Source organism: Macrosteles quadrilineatus, unplaced genomic scaffold (assembly GCF_028750875.1).
Source record: "Macrosteles quadrilineatus isolate MER2022 unplaced genomic scaffold, UCM_ALF_1.0 Scaffold_8__2_contigs__length_117827958, whole genome shotgun sequence".
NCBI lineage: Eukaryota > Metazoa > Arthropoda > Insecta > Hemiptera > Cicadellidae > Macrosteles > Macrosteles quadrilineatus.
In genome coordinates this window covers 106,576,704-106,594,632 of record NW_026542601.1, presented here as the reverse complement: position 1 = coordinate 106,594,632, position 17,929 = coordinate 106,576,704, and the positions used below count along the sequence as shown (strand labels likewise).

Below are 17,929 nucleotides of genomic sequence, written 5' to 3'. Positions count from 1 at the left end.
ATACTATTGAAAATTACATGTGATTTGAATTGTAGTTTGTCATTTAAAATAAGTTCGCTATTGTCATTTTTTGTATGTTCTTGGAAGAATCACATTCGTAACACCTCTAAAAATTTAAATTCAGTATGTTTTCAAATTATGGTCTTAGGAAATGTTGTTGATTTAAACACTTAGACTAATGATTTATCACGCTTTATTTTCGTCAATTTTACGGTATGAAATAGAGCTTTGGGGCGTCACCTCTGATTCGTATAAACTTTTTAAACTTCAAAAAAGAATACTTAGAATTATGACTTTTAAACCCGTAAAACATTCTTGCAAACAACTTTTTAAAGAACTGAAGATTCTAACCGTCCCTAATTTGTATATTCTTAAATGTTTATTGTACGTGAAATCAAATTTTGAAAAACTCTACAGTGAAAATAATTGGCACAATTATAACACTAGATTTCATACAGATTTTCAATATCCTATACACAGATTAAATCTTGTGAAAAGGACACCTTCTTATATGGGTAAAAGATTTTTTAACAATTTGCCTGGGTACTACAAATCTATAATAGAATTAGTATCTTTTAAAGAAAAAATTTTTGAATTTTTGTTAGAAAAGAATTATTATAGTATAGATCAGTTTCTCGAAGACAAATCAATGTGAATTGTTTGTTTTGTTACTATGTACCGTATTTATTTTTACCAATAAGCTAGTTTATTTTAGTATAGTTTGACAATGTCACCTGTTTTGTCTGGCTGTGCCAGAGCATTCAAAAAAACGTTTTGTGACAAAAAAGATGACTTTGACTTTGATGACGACAATATGTTTTTTGTTTAGGGAACAATGATGGTGTCTACATGGTCAAGGCATATGCTATTTGTATTTCCGCAATAACATTGTTGTGACACATGCTTTTTACACCAATTTTAAGATTACTCAATTTAATACTGCTTGTAATACATCATAAGATTGTTGAAGATTTGAGACGGATTAAATTACCGTATGACAATACATCAAACTCGTAAAGAAGAAATCTTGGCTCGATTGTTTTCCAAAACCTTGACTTGATCAAAAATGTCTACATTGTTTTTTCACAGTAAATAGTTATTTGTGTAACTAGTGGGCAAAGTGGCACTTTGCTGCACACGAGAGCAATGTTTACTTAATCAACGTTTACTCGTCTGCGGCTCGTGCGGAATAATCTCGAGTGCAGCAAAGGCCTTTTGCACTCGTGTTACACATTATATTTTTCCTACAGTCACTATAAAGCATATAAATAATTAGTCTTTCAAACACTATACAACACATTTTTAGGTTCAGCTGGCAACACAAAAAGGTGCCCTAGAGAAATTAGTACCCGGTCCGAATCACTCCGCTATTTTTCCTCAGCAAGAATTGTGCTCCGCGACTTGAGAATATAGTTCTGTATGTTTTTGTAATTTGAAGTGGTTTCCGCGCCTAAAAAATGCTTTCAAGGTATTTTCTTGTTTATTAAGATCGAAGGAATGTTTTAAAAACGTTTAAAACAAACGTCCAGAAAGTTCAGAAATACCGAAACTATAAACACAAAATGAAATGACAGGTTAAATCATAGTTATAATAGTCAATCAGCTGCTCATAGTATCATTATCTTTAAGTGTTGCCAACCTATTTCCAAGCGTACACGGATTACGTGCATAATAGAACCACGCTGTTTTGTGTTGTTTCGTTGGAATCCTGATGTTTACCTGTATACCTGATGTATGTATACCTGACTTTGTCATTAGCCTATTGGGTCTGGTGATTATTGGAGTGTCCAATCAAAATTGATCACCACTTATAATCATCTTTTACATGTATTTACCATCTTGTGAGTAAACAGTACAAGTGTAAATATATTTATAAGTGTTATTTGACGTATTTTTGTACCTTCAGGTTATCAGTTACAGTAACATTTAGATGGGGACGCCAAAATGTGACCATTTAAGAACAGTAATAAAGTGCCAGTAATTCGGTACCCAATAATATGCCAGTTTGGATCTTGGCGAACATGAAAAGAATTTCACAAACCAACTTTACTATTAAAATCCTGGTGGTGAATAACCCTGGATATTGGGACTTTCCCTTTTTTTCTGAGCCATTTCAAATGAATTTGGAGTCCTTTTGTTGAACTCCTTAATATTTTAAAACTGGTCTTACAAATTTCACACTGCTCTCAGTAATTTATCTAAGTTAAAAATAGTAACAAATCAAATTTGTATCATCGTCCTTCTTATGCAGTATATACTTTATAACCAGTCATTCTAATTTGTGAAATAAACTCCCAACAACATAAATAACCGCACTCACATGATAATATCTCTCTTCACTAAACATGCTAAGTCGATCCCTTGTCTTTGGTCCCAAAGAGACTGGGGCGGTGGCGTCGTCCTGTAACCCAGCTACTAGGTCACAAATTGTGGATATTTATAGGCATGCACTGCGGATGCGAGACTCCCTGCTGTGGATTAACGTTTGTACTAGTGAGTACTACGACTATCCGCAGTACTATCCTGATAATTAGAACAATTCGTTAATTAAGGAAAATATGTGGTTTGGATTCTACCATAAACTGTAGGCCCCTTAGTTGCTATTGGCTGTATGGGCTATTAATTAACAGCTGTGTCTAAGAAACGTTATATAGTCAATGATGTCGGCCTTAGTCAATAACAAGACTACAAGATCACACCACTCATCCCTCACTCATATTTGGGTTAAAATATGCACATGGTGGTGTCCCCATCTTAAATAATTGATAATTGAGAGGAATTTTTTTATAAAATAAAGCTCTTAATTCATTCATTCAGTTGCGGCAGAAAAGAGATTAAGTTTACAGCCACAAAACAGTTTTATGATGCAAATGATGAAACATATATTCATGAAATAGGGCGTGAGCGAAGCACACAGTTAGGGTATATAAGAATAACCCTCTTAGTAATGCAATTGGTGTTTTAGAACCCTTCTTGTGTTTATGACAAATTTGATCAAATTACCATATTAAAAAATAATGCTTCGAAATGTGAGCTGCACTTTTCATGTCAAGCGAAATTCCCAAAGTTAACAATACAATAAACTGTAGGATTTGTATTCCAGTTAATCCTGGGATTGCAATAAATAAAATGTGAAAATTCAATGTGGGTATATCGAATCCGGGATAGACCCACAAGACCCCAACACACATACCTAGCGACTGGAACACTAGCCAGCGGCTTAACCAGTCAGTCAGTACCATAAGCTTTGATTTTGTAGAAAAAGTATAGTCTTGTATTTCCTTCAATTAGTTATAATAACATGGCGATAAATAATACTTGGTAAAAATTAAGCATTCTTTCAGTCCACATTTTGCCAAATTTGTCCTACTTTACATCCAATATTTGTTCAATGCGGACTTAAAGAGTGCTTGTAGACATTTTTCTGTGCAATAACTATATAATTAGTAAAACACAAGCCAAGGAAAATGGATGGGTTTATAAAATTGGTTTATACTCAATGATTCTTTATTACTTGTTATCCTGTACAATATGATAAATGTCGTGCATACAGAAAGCAAGACAAGCCAATCAATATATTACAAGAGCCGAATCAAAACCGGCATATATATTTATATATCTCATTTACTTTAAGCATAATAACAACATATGTTATATGTATAACCACAAAATATTTTCTCAATTCAACGGTTAAGTAATATTAAAAGAATAAAAGTACACAGATTTATTTAGGAAATGTTAATACATCTATAAATCAATATTATATCAATATTACTATTATCGACAGTGTAAAACAACAATACAATATTCAATATTTATATATACCACATTCGGAAAGTCAACGGGCAGTCCAGTGTATGCTTTGGTCCTACGGTCGCAACGCTTCCATCTCACCACAGCGATTGTACAAAATATATTCAACACAACGTCTACTAAAATTCTAAACGAGTTTATACAAATCATATAAAACCGATCGTAACAGAAAATAAAGGAATTCTAAATAATTAATAACTAACTATCTGTATTAAAATGCAGATTGGCTTGGAGCCGACTCGTGTTTGACACTTGGAACATCAAAGCGGACACTGCCGATTTTTCTTAGAGGTGGAAAGGAGTTTTCCAACAAACTCTCAACGGTCGATACGACAAAGGAATTTACTGTCGAATTAATATATCTATGAGGGTATCTAATAAATAATATGCAAGGTAAAAGTGAAAGATATATACAGAAAATGAATGCGCCCTATCACCAGAGGTTCGAGTCCGCAACACTGATCACTTCTCCCACTAACAGCTCGTCAGCAGCGCTCCACCGGCTACGCATGGAGGAGCAGGCCTGGAACAACACCACAGTTGGCCAATGTGACAAATATATAATATGTATAATAATACAAGTAGCCTATAGATAATAAATTAGAAATATTCCAAACAATAATACAAGTTTGATCAAACGATAAATCGATCTATTGTTGTATTCATGGTTTAATTTTTGTTTTATTGTTTTAACTTCTATTTTATGACACTAAACTTATATGTAATTACAAAATGTACAAAGATATTTTTGATTTGATTTTGTTTGAACAGCAAAAGTTAACAAAACGTGACACTGCTATTTTGTTAAAATATAATTCTTACAAAATCCTCTTGAATCCCTTTATTAGTACAAGAAATAAACTATCAAATTATCCCTCCTGAAAAACTAAATAAAATGTCCGGAAATGTATAAAAAAATTGGGAACATCCTAGTCAAACTTCTGTCTTTAAATGTGTAGTTCATAGTGTGGTAAAATGGCAGGAGTTTATAGGGGGCAGACTCAACTGGTCCCGCAAGTCAGGTACCCCACTTCTACTGGTCCCGTCAGCAGTCCCTTTGCAATTTGTCTAACAGGATTACGGGATTGCGGCTAGTGTTTGTATAGTTATCAATGCCCATTCATCGGTAGGAGCCTGAGGTGTTTCACTGTCTCTGACAACAACTGTTTGGAGATTGTTTGATAGAATCAGATAGTGTTATCAGTAACATTAAAAAGCACTGAATTAAATATATAATATGATAATATGCTTGTGAGTTTGAGAGTTCTTGAAGGCTTGCGGCCATCTTGGATAGTTTCAAACAGCTGCTGAAGAGTTAATTATCATCCAAAAATAGTTTTTCAAACACCAAAGTGATTACAGTGTAAATATCTAGTATACTGTGAGGTTAGAAATGTTGTTTGTTGTTTTGGATGTATTTCCAAGGGAGTCCATGGAAGCCAACGTTTTTTTAATTGTTTTGTGAGTTAAAACGTCTATGCTCCAAGTACTCTTAGTGAGAAATTTCAGCGAATGAGTTTCAGTAATGGAACAGAATTCATTGGGTTTTAATTCCTAGGGATACTAATAGGTACCGATAACAATACCTAAAAAAATTACATAACTTATTTTTTAGAACAAAATATTTTATGTTATATAAAAAGTTTACAGTTTAGGTTTCTTTGCTGTTTAGATTTAGTTTAATTTAAAATTAAGTACCGGGGGACCGAGCCTTGCTGGGTTGTGGTTAATTTGGTTTAGTCGATAAAACAATATCGTAAACACATTTTATAATTTACGGAAAACATTTTTATTATAATCCATAGACATTTTATCGCTAAACTATTAACAACTCTGTAATGTAAAATTATGCAACCGAAGAAAAATAAGATACACTTTTATGTTCTTGCGTAGGTTGATCAAATCTAATCAAATATTTTGGACGTATTTATATTTACTTTTAGTATATTTAAAAACACGCAAAATACTGATAAATAAGTTATTTATCAAGACATTTGATTGAAACCATGGTTGTAGCTTCTATACAACATTTTTGAGCTGTGACGAAAATACAAGGTAAATAAACCACTATTAATATTTGTCTTACCAGCTCAGGGGCAAACCACAACAATGAGTACATTTGATTGAATTCACTTTTTCCAATATCTTGTGTAGATTATTTTTTATTCGTTTGAAACTGCGTTTAATAAAGTGTAGGCACACAAAATAAATATTTACTTAGGCCTACGACTTTTCGTGCACCTCCACCGCTCCACCATGAAGGCAGGTCCTCGCGAATAGTTTCTATATAAATATCGCAACATAGTGTTCTATTAAGTTGCCCCCCTTTGACTAAAAAACTTTTTTAACATGACAAAAATGTCGATCTGCTTACTCCATTCCCTAACACACATCGGGGATTTATTGGGAGAAGGGGTAGCATAAAGGTATTTAGACTTTCCGTCATAGTGGTGCATTTTAAAGGTAGGGGAGACTTCGCTTCGAAGCCCCAAATTCGCCACATTCATTGATGCTGAGAGAGCGCTGCAAGTATTCGCTGTTTTTGACCTGTACAGTGAAGTGATGCATTGTTTAGAGCTTTGCGATGACATGATGACCTGGCGAGGGAACTCAAGAATTCGCACAAACTTTTAACGAAGTATTTATTTGAAGTATTTATTGTTTGTTTACATCACGCTTCATGCCTCATCACGTCGCTGGATTAGTCACCCCAAAACTACCTGGATCCCTCGGGACCAGTGGAGTCGTCTCTGACCTTTTTCGACCCTCAGATTACGGGACCAGGTAACCATTACCCGTTCATAGTGTGGTAAAACAGCAGGAGTTTAACATCTTAAAAATTGGGCCATGTCTGGGCTAAGAATTTAAAAACTTAACTCAACCAGAAGGAATGTATGCCTAAATGAATATAATTGTTAGACTAGTCGAGTAGGTACAAGGCACATTATCCGAGTGTTAATCGAATCTTGTAAAGACAGAATTTTACTTGGCAGGAGAGTAAATTACCTTTCAACGTTTTCAAACAATATGACAAGACTAATTATCCCACTTGGGTTGACACTGGCTAGCCGGTGAGGCCGGTAATGGATGAAGTAAAGAACACAATGTGTTCTGAGATTTTATATAGCTTGTGTGGCTGCAACGGAAGCTCAAGACCTTAATTTACGGACGATAGTTTTTTTATTATTGGCTTCTGATAAGTGTCTAGATAAAATGACGAACCTAAAAAACCGAGTCCCACTAAGTTATCAGGGGTTTTACCGTAGTGGTAATGAAATAACCCCAAGGTTTAGACTATTGCCTTTCAAAAAGCGTAAAAATGCTTATGGCATAAACAATTCTTCTAGTCACGCGTGTTGTGTTCCGTTGTTCTAAAATGTGTATAAATTATGATGACCTTCAGAAGAGATTCTGTCCTTTTAACGCCTGATGATGACTCCTTTGTGAGCCGAAACTAGTTGATACAGCAACCAATTGGATCACTGATAATGCAGGTATTTTAAGCCACTTAGTTTCAAGAAAGACTCGAAATATTTGACTTACGACTCAGTAGTCCGGGCTGTACAGGGAGTGATCATTTGCAGCAGCTGCCCGGGGCTTTCTGTGTTGCTTCTGACTCGACCAGCCGTCGACCTTGACCACTGCTACCTCCACCACCTGCTTGTTCATTCTTAGGTAGCTTTTTCGCTGTAAAAGGTAAAAAAAAGTATTAGGGCTTGTATGAATAATTCAATTCTGACAGAAGGATTTCAGTGAGAGAGTACTGATAAGAAGCTATATGTACATCGATTTCAAAATTGTTTTGAGACCAATGAAAATACACCAGAATTCAACTACGGTAATACAAATTGATTGGGATCAGACTTTGTTCGGATTACCAAATTGTTTGTATCAGCTAAAAATACAGTAAACTTGCATAAAAAAAAATAAAAGAATAGGCCTATATTTTTGTTACTTAAATTGGCCATATACTGAACCGTTTACGTGTTACCCGTTTGAGGCACTTGATCATCTCCAGCGATAGTTTAAGTGGCACCAACCGAACAGAATTAATGAAATGGGCCCTAAGCCATAGAATTTTTAACTTTACTACAACTTGGGTTTCCAATACTTTTTGATGAAATGGCGACCATACAAAGTAGGTATTTTAAGCCAAGTATGAATGGAGATGAGTGTAGGATGAGTGGCGCGATCTTGTAGTCTTGTTAGTGACTAAGGCCGACACATTCCTTAGACACAGCTGTTCCTAACAGGTGGTTCAGATTTACAGAAGTTTTGGGAATAGCAAGGTTCGGATTATCGAGACTATGGTGTAAATGGCATTTTAAAATCAGATTTGTAAAAAGCTAAAACTAATGTATAAGTCATAGGCCTACCTTTGGATTCATGGAGACTGGATTGTAAATTGTAAAGGTATGATGTTAATTAAAGGTTGTTGTTTAGCTGAGTGGTTTAGGAGTCTGAACCGTAGTCTCTGTCAGTATTGGATCAGGTTTTTTCAAATCATCAAGGTGAAATTTTATTTAATGCATAATATCACATTCAACTTCTTTTGACCTACCTCCCCATATTTGTGGAGCTAGCAGGCTTTATAAACTAAAAAAAAATTTTCAATTAATTTTGTAAATCAGTGTTGTGAAAATCATAAAAACTATTGACTTGCTGAAGCAGACATTGAAACTGTATGGACAAGCTACGGCCAACTTTGTGCTAAAAATAACGTAGTTGAATGGGTCATTTCCCCCCCCCCCTTAACTTTGTTACTGTGACAGCTGTGTGTACATGCCATAATAGATGGTATAGTTTAAAAGTAAGTTGTCCTCAGTTAAGCATTATTAAAAAGTCAGCGTATTCAGCAACTTGCATCCGCACACTCTGTCAGCCTCAATTCTACATTTAAAACTGGTCACAATTTTAAAGCTGGAATGAATTAAATTTTAATTTCTCTCATTTTCAAGAAAAAAACTTGATCACTACTCTTTTAAATGTTTACACAAATAATGTAAGCCTTTAAAAGACTATTCAACTGCCTCACCGATTGCCAGAAATATGTCATTGACGTTCATGGCAGTTTTTGCCGATGTCTCCATGAAGAGCAGGCCGTTCTCGTGGGCGTACGCCTGAGCTTCGTCAAACTCGACACTCCGTTTGTTGGCTAGGTCCGCTTTGTTGCCGGCCAACGCAATCACAATGTTGGGGGACGCTTGTCGCTGCAACTCCTTCACCCAGGTCTTGGCTCGGCCGAATGTGTCCTGCGAATGAACAACATCTTATCAACGAGTCGTAAAAGAGATCTTATATAGCAGGGTTTGAATAGCAATTCTACACTCCTATTGTACTAACATTGTACCTACAGTATTCTTTGCGCTCAGAAAATCTTATGTACAGGACCTTATTAGGATTTTTTTGTGAGGATAGTAGGCTTACCTCGGAAGGAGTCCATAACCTGGTGGAACTAACACCATAGACGAAAAGAATAAATATAGACTCTCAAAGGAAGGTTCTGGCGCCCACCGCTAGGAGTGCCGTGTAGTTACGACGCACACCGCTGCAGGCGAGGAGCGCAGGAGCCATATGCGACCAGCAAACGCTGCAGCGGTGTGCGCCATAACTACATGGCAAACCTAGCGGTGGACGCCAGAACTTATGCTAACCGCAGCGGACGGTCTATATTTATTCGATTTGTCTATGCTAACACTAAACAAAAATAATTCAATGTCCCTAACAGCATTTTCAACTAAGAAATGACTTGTGTACAGGACCTTTATTCTCCTGACCAGTCTGATCACCTCATTACTGCAGAGACTCTAAAGAAATTTCTCCTAACTTTATGTTGGGTATGTAGTTCTCAGGACCAACGTCCAACCCCAAACCTCAACATGAAATTCAGAATGAATGAATTACAGGTAGATGTTAAAATGTATTTTATGTTATGATAAGCATGTCCATAAATAGGTAATCTAAATTCCAGCGGTTTTATTTTTTATTGGAGTGTGCGGAAGACACTAGCGGTAACGGATACCATGAGCAGAGAAAAGATAGGTGATATTTCACACTCCGGAACATTCAAGGACTTGGCTCACACTGGCTTGATAGTAAATTAGGGATTGACATTCATTCACTGAATATAGTCGCCAACACCAACTACTAGGGGTGGGCACACATTTGAACTCAACATGATACTGTAAGTCTCTTCTAGATACAAGATAGGAGGGATGTATACTCACAGGATTGGTAATGTCGTACACTACTATAGCTGCTTGTGCACCTCTGTAGTACATGGGCGCAAGACTGTGGTATCGCTCCTGCCCAGCCGTGTCCCAGATCTCAAACTTGACTGTCATGTCGTCTAGACACACTGTCTGCGTGAGGAATGCCGCTGAAATCCACAACAACTCAATCAATTTAAATTATAAATTATGATGTCATTCAGAAATGCAGAACCTAAGTCCTATTAAAATTTGCAGAACAAGTAGTTAAACCACAAGTTGATCATAAAGTAAATTAAGAGAGTGTATAGATGCGCAATTTCTTTTTGTTCTGGATAAATACATACAAATGCACAATAAGCTATCAGTGGGATTGATTCTTATTCTGTTAACGATAAAAAAAGGTTGACATTAGAGAGTAAAAGAACTAGGGTTTGGGCTGTCCCCTGATAAACAAAACGGTTATTTCTGTTTTAACGACCACACTTGTGCTATTGTACACATTGGGTAGGGGTTAGGTACTTTGAACGTAGCTTAATACCATATAATTACATAGGTAAAGATAATTTAAAAGTACCTACCTGAAAATTTTAAACGACATGACACAAATCTTACATTACCTGACCAAATATGGAATAGGTCTACAATTAGTGGATCAATATGACAGAAAAGTAACCAAAAACCATAAAAAGAACCTAAAATATAAACACAAATTAACATACCTCCTATCGTACTCTCCTGGTACTCGTGGAACTGTCCCTTGACAAACCTGAGGACCAAGCTTGACTTTCCCACAGCTGATTCTCCCAACAGCACCAACTTGAATTGACATATCTTGCCTTGAGGTGTCCCATTAGGCCTCTGAGCCCCGCCACGGTTGGCCATTTTTTATCTGAAACTGAGATAATCAACTAAATACATTACGTAACCACACAGCTGAATACTATTTAAAGGAATATAGTTGACATTTTTCAAACACTGATTGGTAATATAATTTTGAAGTTTTAGAACCTAAAATCTCATCTTCAGGTGGAAAGGAAAGTAATAACATCACAGAATTGACATCTGACAACGAAAATGCTAAGAAAAGGCAGTGCCACATTTAGGGTACCTGAACGGCCCCCGCCCCTTAGGTATAGCTTCCCATGATTGCAAAGAAATTGTAAACATCTCCCAAGATCACAAAGACATTGTCTTACCCACCCGCAATTTTGGCAAATTATTAATTTTAGAAAATTAAAATTCCATATTTGCGTTCTAAAAAGTTTGTTTTTGTACATTTTGCTTGCCTAGTGATAAATTGGGAACTGTGAACAGTCATGTTTGATAAAGACAAAAAAAAATATAGCCTAGAAGTTGAATCAACTGTCTCAACATCTGATCACAAACACTCAGTTTAAGAACTCAAGATCAAAGTAATAAATGAAAATAAAATGTAGGTATAATGGGAAGCAAACCTACTATGCTACGCAACTACAGCATAAATATGATATTTACATTAGAAATATAATAGGCTAAGCAGATAAGTGGCGTACCCATCTTAATGATAATGATCCTAACATTCGAGGGTTGAGGTGCAAGTGGCTGGAAAATAAAGTGATTGTTTTATATAAAATCTGTCTAAAATGTACAGTGAACAAAAATATTTTAAAAATTTACTAAATTGAGAAGCTGCTTTTAAATTTGATTACATTGGCCATTCACCCCAAATTTGCCTACTTTAAACTAAACAATAGTATACCTATTTCATCACTATGGCATAAAGTAACTCTTTTCGATTCGAGCTCAAGTTTAGGCAAAACCTAGGTCGGAAATTGTGTGAGGCGTGAAACGAAAACTTTTTGCCCATGTGATGAACAACATTTTTATGTCATATTGCATCATTAGTTAAGCAAACTAAGTTACAAAACAAAAATATTTTAGGATAACCTCCCAAAACGACTTATTAGACTTCAATTTTGCTAATGTTAACAAGCAGTTGTTGGTAGTTTTTTACCCCCTTAGAAGAAAAGTAGCTACTTTAAACCTGCAACCATTAACTATTAAAGCCACAATGCAATGTTAAAATGGCTGCTTATGCTGCAATATGACAAAAAATGGGTTTTCTATGAAATAGGGGACTTTTCCACAAATAAAACATGATCAAGAGCCTGGTGATAGGAGGTTGAAATGTAAACAAAATGGCTTAGGCCTTTTAAGTCCATGGTAGTATTTAACATAAAACTTTTTTACTTTCTTGTTCAAACTACCACTGTTTGACTCAAGACAATTCACCCAACATTTTGTTCCGTTACTGGTTTTTGGGTTTACTAAATAAAATTAAGTAACTTAATAGGCCTAAGTTATTGACAATTTGTCTAAATTTATAATTAGGCCTAGAGGGTCTACTATAATTTCTGTATAGTGATGTTAAGAATCGTCTTTAATAACTTGTTTTAAAAACACACTTCATCTTGAGATACCTTGGCTTGAAATAAGTCATGTCAATTTTGGGACAAGAAAAAAATGACAATACAATATTGTGACAGTCACTGTCATAAATTTATATTCAAATCTCTAAGAAGGTCATCCCTATGGCAAATAATTCTAATCTATAGCCTACATATTAACCAGGAAGTTGTATTTAAATTAAATAATGCAAATTTAATATTCATCAAAACACTGTTATGCAATAGCCTAGTTTAAAAAACCCATTTCCTTAAGAAAATAATGTTATGATCTCTTAGAGGACTGACAATTTGACTTTCATCAATAACCTATCTAGGCCTATTATAGGCCTACAGTGATTTCAATTCTAAATAATGTGATTCAAAATGCTTATTATCAAACAGTATGTACGAGATAAGGACTGAGTCAAGGTCACAGTTTTGATCGTACACTTGAGTAGGCGCATGACTCAACTGCATACAAATTGATCTCTTAGAAACTGACTTGGATTAACTTCTTTTATAAAAGTGTTTATTGTTTAAAATTGGGTGTCGCTGTCCTTAAATTTTCGGGCTTTCAATAAATGATTCTGGGTAAATCCTTTAATACTTTGATTTAAATACTTTTTATTGAAATGGCGACCATACAAAGTAGGCTAGGTATTTTAAGCCAAGTAGGCTATGAATGGTAATGAGTGTAAGATGAGTGGCGCGATGAAACAACTGGTCTTAATCAGTAGCTTAATATAGTTTAAAAAGAAACAATCCTACCGAGGTGATTTAAGTTAGAATAATAAATTTTGACCAAGCCATTTAAAAGGTTGTGTCAGAAGGAAAACCACACTTGGCATTTTTTTTTTTAAAGTTAGCATAAAAGTTAGGTCTTAACGATCCATATGAAAATCATTTACATATTATATCCTTGTATTTTACTGAAGCGAATGGACACTCGCATATTACAATTATCAGCACTTCTAACTGATGCAGTTTGTGCAACACATAGCGTCATAGATATAATCGTAAACATTTGCGCCCTTATACTTCCTCACAGTACTGCTGTACTACTTAATTAGTATTTACAGTACTGGCCTTAAAAACAACAAAGACAAACCATCCTACCAATATCAGTCTCTTGCTACTTTTTAAAATTGTAGTTTAGGTCCTAAAGACTGTTCCTGAGATGGACTAAGTTAAGATGAATCATAAGACTATTTCTTTTCCATCTTGAACCAAATTTCAAAAGTTAACAGCAAACCGTTGCCATTAAGTTTAATAAATTTTAAATATCTCTATTGACCACCAGCTTTTAAAAACTAGGCTTAAGTATAAATCCATATGCCTAACCTAATGATTTGAGCAAGAAGTTTTACTTTACTTAAATATTAGCATCATTTGAGAAAAAGATTTTGTATAACTAACTCACAGCAGGCTCCTAAGGAGTTCACAAATCGTAGATATTTATAGGCATGTACTGTGGATGTGATACTCCCTGGTGTGGATTGAGTCCGCACTAGTGAGTACTACAACTATCCGCAGTACCTACTATCCTGATAATTAGACCAATTTGTTAATACCAAGGCAAAAATGTGGTTCGGATTCCACTATAAACTGTAGGCCTAGGTCCCTTAGTTGCCATTAGCTGTATGGGCTATTAATTAACAGCTGTGTCTAAGGAATATGTCGGCCTTAGTCACTAACAAGACTACAAGATCGTGCCACTCATCCTACACTCATCTCCATTCATGCTTGGCTTAAAATACCTACTTTGTATGGTCGCCATTTCAATGAAAAGTATTAAAGTATTAAGTTACAATAATTGTGGAATATCACTAAAATAAGTTTCCACAACGTTTATTGACAGTTGATAAAAGATTGATATTGATTGCAAGTATCTAGCCTCAAGATCTTAGGTAGGCTATGCCTTACCTAAAGCCAAGGTATTTAAATTAATTTATTTACTTTACTTATCTTTTCTACAGCATATTTGCCATTTTGACTTTTAAACAACAATTTACAAAATGCAAGCTTACATTTTACTTAGAATGAATTTAGTTCAGAAGCCTAACTTAAATTTAGAACTATTACATAACTGAAACCCAGTAGACTACAGTAGTTTAAGTTATTCAATGTCGTCTGCAGTTGTGTGCCGTGACCTGAATTATAAAACAGAAAATGTTTTTTCAAGGTTTCTGAAGGTTTATTGACTTAAGTTTAGCAATCAGTCAGAGTTAAAGCCTATTAACTTAAGTTATTAAAGAACTAGTAGTTGTGTGAAAACTATCTGCACTATTGGTGGGGTGGGCCCTGTGGAGCACTGTAAACCACTCTTTGTAAAATTTTGCATTTGCACAGTCATCAACCTAACTTAAATACATTTACAATGTCCTGACATACACAAAAATGTAATTTACGTGAATTTTACACTCGACAGGACATTCACTCATACAATACAAGAGGCAAAGGAGCACATTCCCCAGCACCGGTTTACACTTAACTTTCTTTCAAAATTAATTGTATCAAGTTATATAATAAGCTGTCTGAACCTCTCCTTGAAGCAACCATTTCTATTTTTAGGTCAAAAGTTTATTCATGTCTGTTAGAAAATCCATTTTACACTCTTAATGAATTCTTTGATTCGACTATTCTAATCAAGCCATTAGATTAAGCTTAGGCTATTTAGCGCTACTATTACTCTTAACTTTTTATTATTAACTTTTTTAGGCCTATTTATTTTTCTCTGTGTCCCTTAAGGACCTATGTAAAGATCTAGACATAATTTGACTATGCCTATTTCAATGTAAACTTGCTGGGTAGCTGGTTATAGTGCTCACCTAGTAACTTAGGCTAATCAAAATGTCGCCGGTTCGATCCTGAGAAAAGTCAGTAACTTAGCTTTTTGATGGTTCGAAACTGGACCCAGCTGTTCCTGATCATTAGGCTTTAAATAAATGATCCTGACTAATGAAACCGCTGATCTTAACACAGCTACACAGGTCATCACATACCATTCTACACTCATCCTTCACTCATTGGGTTAAAATACCCATCAAGTATCAAGTAAGTAAGCATCTAGGTGGCGTCCCCATCTCAACAATTGATAATTGATTGATCATTGGCAATAAGGATTGTGATTCTGACTAGGTAGTGTAACTTAATGCATTTCCAAGTTTGACATAGGCTAGGTCCGATAATAAACATAGCTAGGATTAAAGTAGGCTACGTAGGCAGGAGACCTTAAGATATCTAGCCTATCCAGTAGAAAAGCTCAATTCAAATTGGGCTCTAGCCTAATTTATCACTGAAAGTTGACATTTCAGATCAAATTTAAGGACCTTGACAGCCAACAAATTAACTTAAGAGAAACTTCAGTTACCTGGTCATGACAATTAAGCTGACAATTAAACTTTGATAAAATATATTTACAACAACTCTTTAAATCTAGGTTTAAGAGAAAAAATTATGATACCAATAATTTGACAAATAGGCTAGGCTACCACAACGAATGAAGACTTATCAGCTGACATCCATAGGCAGCCCATGGGTTTTGACAATCTTGTCAACTAACTTATCTCACCACCAGATTTCTGGAAACCCAACTAGTAAATTCTTGTTTCAAATACCAATGTGTGACAAAATTGAATAAATCAACAGCTATACCTATATTCAAAACAACAAATGAACAAAAAGACTCACTTTGTAATGTTATAAGCAACACTAAATACGGAAAGATACGTCAATTACTGCGATCTTTGTATCGTGATTTGCCTCCCCTTTATGCATTGCATGTTACGGCTTCAAGACGTGTCTAGGTCAAGAGTTATGATTCTCCTCGGTTTAAGTGTTTAATATAATGTTATTATAAAGTTAACGTATTTACTTACCTCCCAATAATTAATCACAATTTTCCGAATTCACTACTCAACAGAAACCACCAATGTCTGAGTTCACAAAACGACGAAACGAAACGAGACGTCAGACGATCACAGCGCTCCTTCAATTGTGGACAATGGCCACATCACATTCTTCATGATTCATATCAAGATACATTTCGAAATAAATTTTAAAGGACTCTGCTCAAGATATCAAAATAAAATCAAATTTATATTTCAATAGTAAGTACTTTGATTAAATATTTGATTAAACGTAGAGTTGTATATGACAATAGAAGTTTAGTCTTGGCTTTGACCATTCGAGGATATTCCGTAAGGTTTTGACATAATCATTCGTTGAGCGCTAAATTTGAATGTTCTTGACAAGTCGTTTGTCCATGGGTTTACGTTTACGTTAGTTTTATACATCGATGGGGTTTACTGGTTTACACTACCATTTATGTATTGAGTGGTCAAAAATAACGTCATGGAAGTTTTCAAATAAAGTATTAAATACAGTGTTACTAGAGGGACCCGATGTAGCTCTAGCTCTGTGTTGTTATGGTACCTCACCTCCTCAAAACAAAAGCAAAAAATTGACAATTAAAAATTTGTCTCAGACACATACAGCTGTTTTTTTTTATTATTTCAATTCATGTTTTGACGGGAACGAAAGTCACCACTCCGAAACTCACCGGTGGGGCACACGGAAGATTTCTCAGGTGCCGTTTGACGTCACTAACTGCTGCGTCTGAAGAAACAGACAATTTTATAATTTTTCTATTATTAAATTAAACTGTCATAACCTAACCAAACTAACCAAACGTGCTGATAATGAAAAAATTGAATGAAGGTTTACAAATCTAAAAAACAGTTTTGTTCATAAAATAAAATTATAAATGCCTAAAATTTTATTTTATTTTTTTTATTTAATTTGATTTAACCTAACCAAACCAACCAAATTGCTGATATGAAAAAAAGTTGACAAAAAGTTAGTGCTACCAGCGGGATTCGAACCCGGTACATTAAACCCGACACGCTAGCCACTACACCTCAGAGACCGATGGCTCAATACCGTATAGTTGCGGTAATTGTGTTCCCTCAAAGTGACTTCAGCAGTTAGTGACGTCAAACGGCACCTGAGAAATCTTCCGTGTGCCGTTTCGCGAAACTCACCGTCGTCAACCATGGTGGAAGGAAAAAACATAGGTGTGCTATTCCCACATATTCTGACGTCACTTGGATTGCAAGTTTATACATCGATGGGGTGCGTTTACTTGATATTTACCAGATATTTACTTGCGTTTCCTATCGAGCATCTACAGCCGCGCGGCTAGAGCCATCGCGACTGGACTGCTCCGTGAGCAGTTCAGTCGCTTCAGTCGCGCGGCTGTAACGAATTTATTGTTTATACATACGAAGTTTGAGGTGTGTACCTTCATAGATGATTCAAAGTTAATGGAACTGGTTCGTCACCACCACTGAGCTATAATTCTAACTGGAGGTAGCACTGAATGTCAAAGATGCGTGTCGCCAGCCGCCATGTTTGCGTGAGTCTGGTGTCATAAGAAGCCATATTATTGCTATAACTATTATTATACTTGGCTTAAAA

At 35.4% G+C, this 17,929-nt stretch overlaps 1 protein-coding gene across 2 annotated transcripts; it reads right to left on the bottom strand.

Annotated features, from left to right (window-relative positions):
* Window positions 1-3,489: 3,489 nt before the first annotated feature.
* On the bottom strand, window positions 3,490-16,479 carry LOC129001557 (ras-related protein Rab-5C). Of its 2 annotated transcripts, none has more exons than XM_054428886.1 (6): window positions 16,330-16,479; window positions 10,745-10,920; window positions 10,041-10,192; window positions 8,849-9,065; window positions 7,357-7,500; window positions 3,490-4,336 (listed from the first exon to the last, which is right to left on the bottom strand). In XM_054428886.1, exons 2-5 carry the CDS (start codon window positions 10,905-10,907, stop codon window positions 7,388-7,390), a joined length of 645 nt encoding a protein of 214 aa, XP_054284861.1. In that variant the 5' UTR covers window positions 10,908-10,920; window positions 16,330-16,479; the 3' UTR covers window positions 3,490-4,336; window positions 7,357-7,387. The 2 variants fall into 2 exon arrangements, with proteins under 2 accessions (XP_054284861.1, XP_054284862.1); XM_054428887.1 differs by having other exon boundaries at window positions 10,745-10,914; window positions 16,330-16,473.
* Between the last annotated feature and the right edge of the window lie 1,450 nt (window positions 16,480-17,929).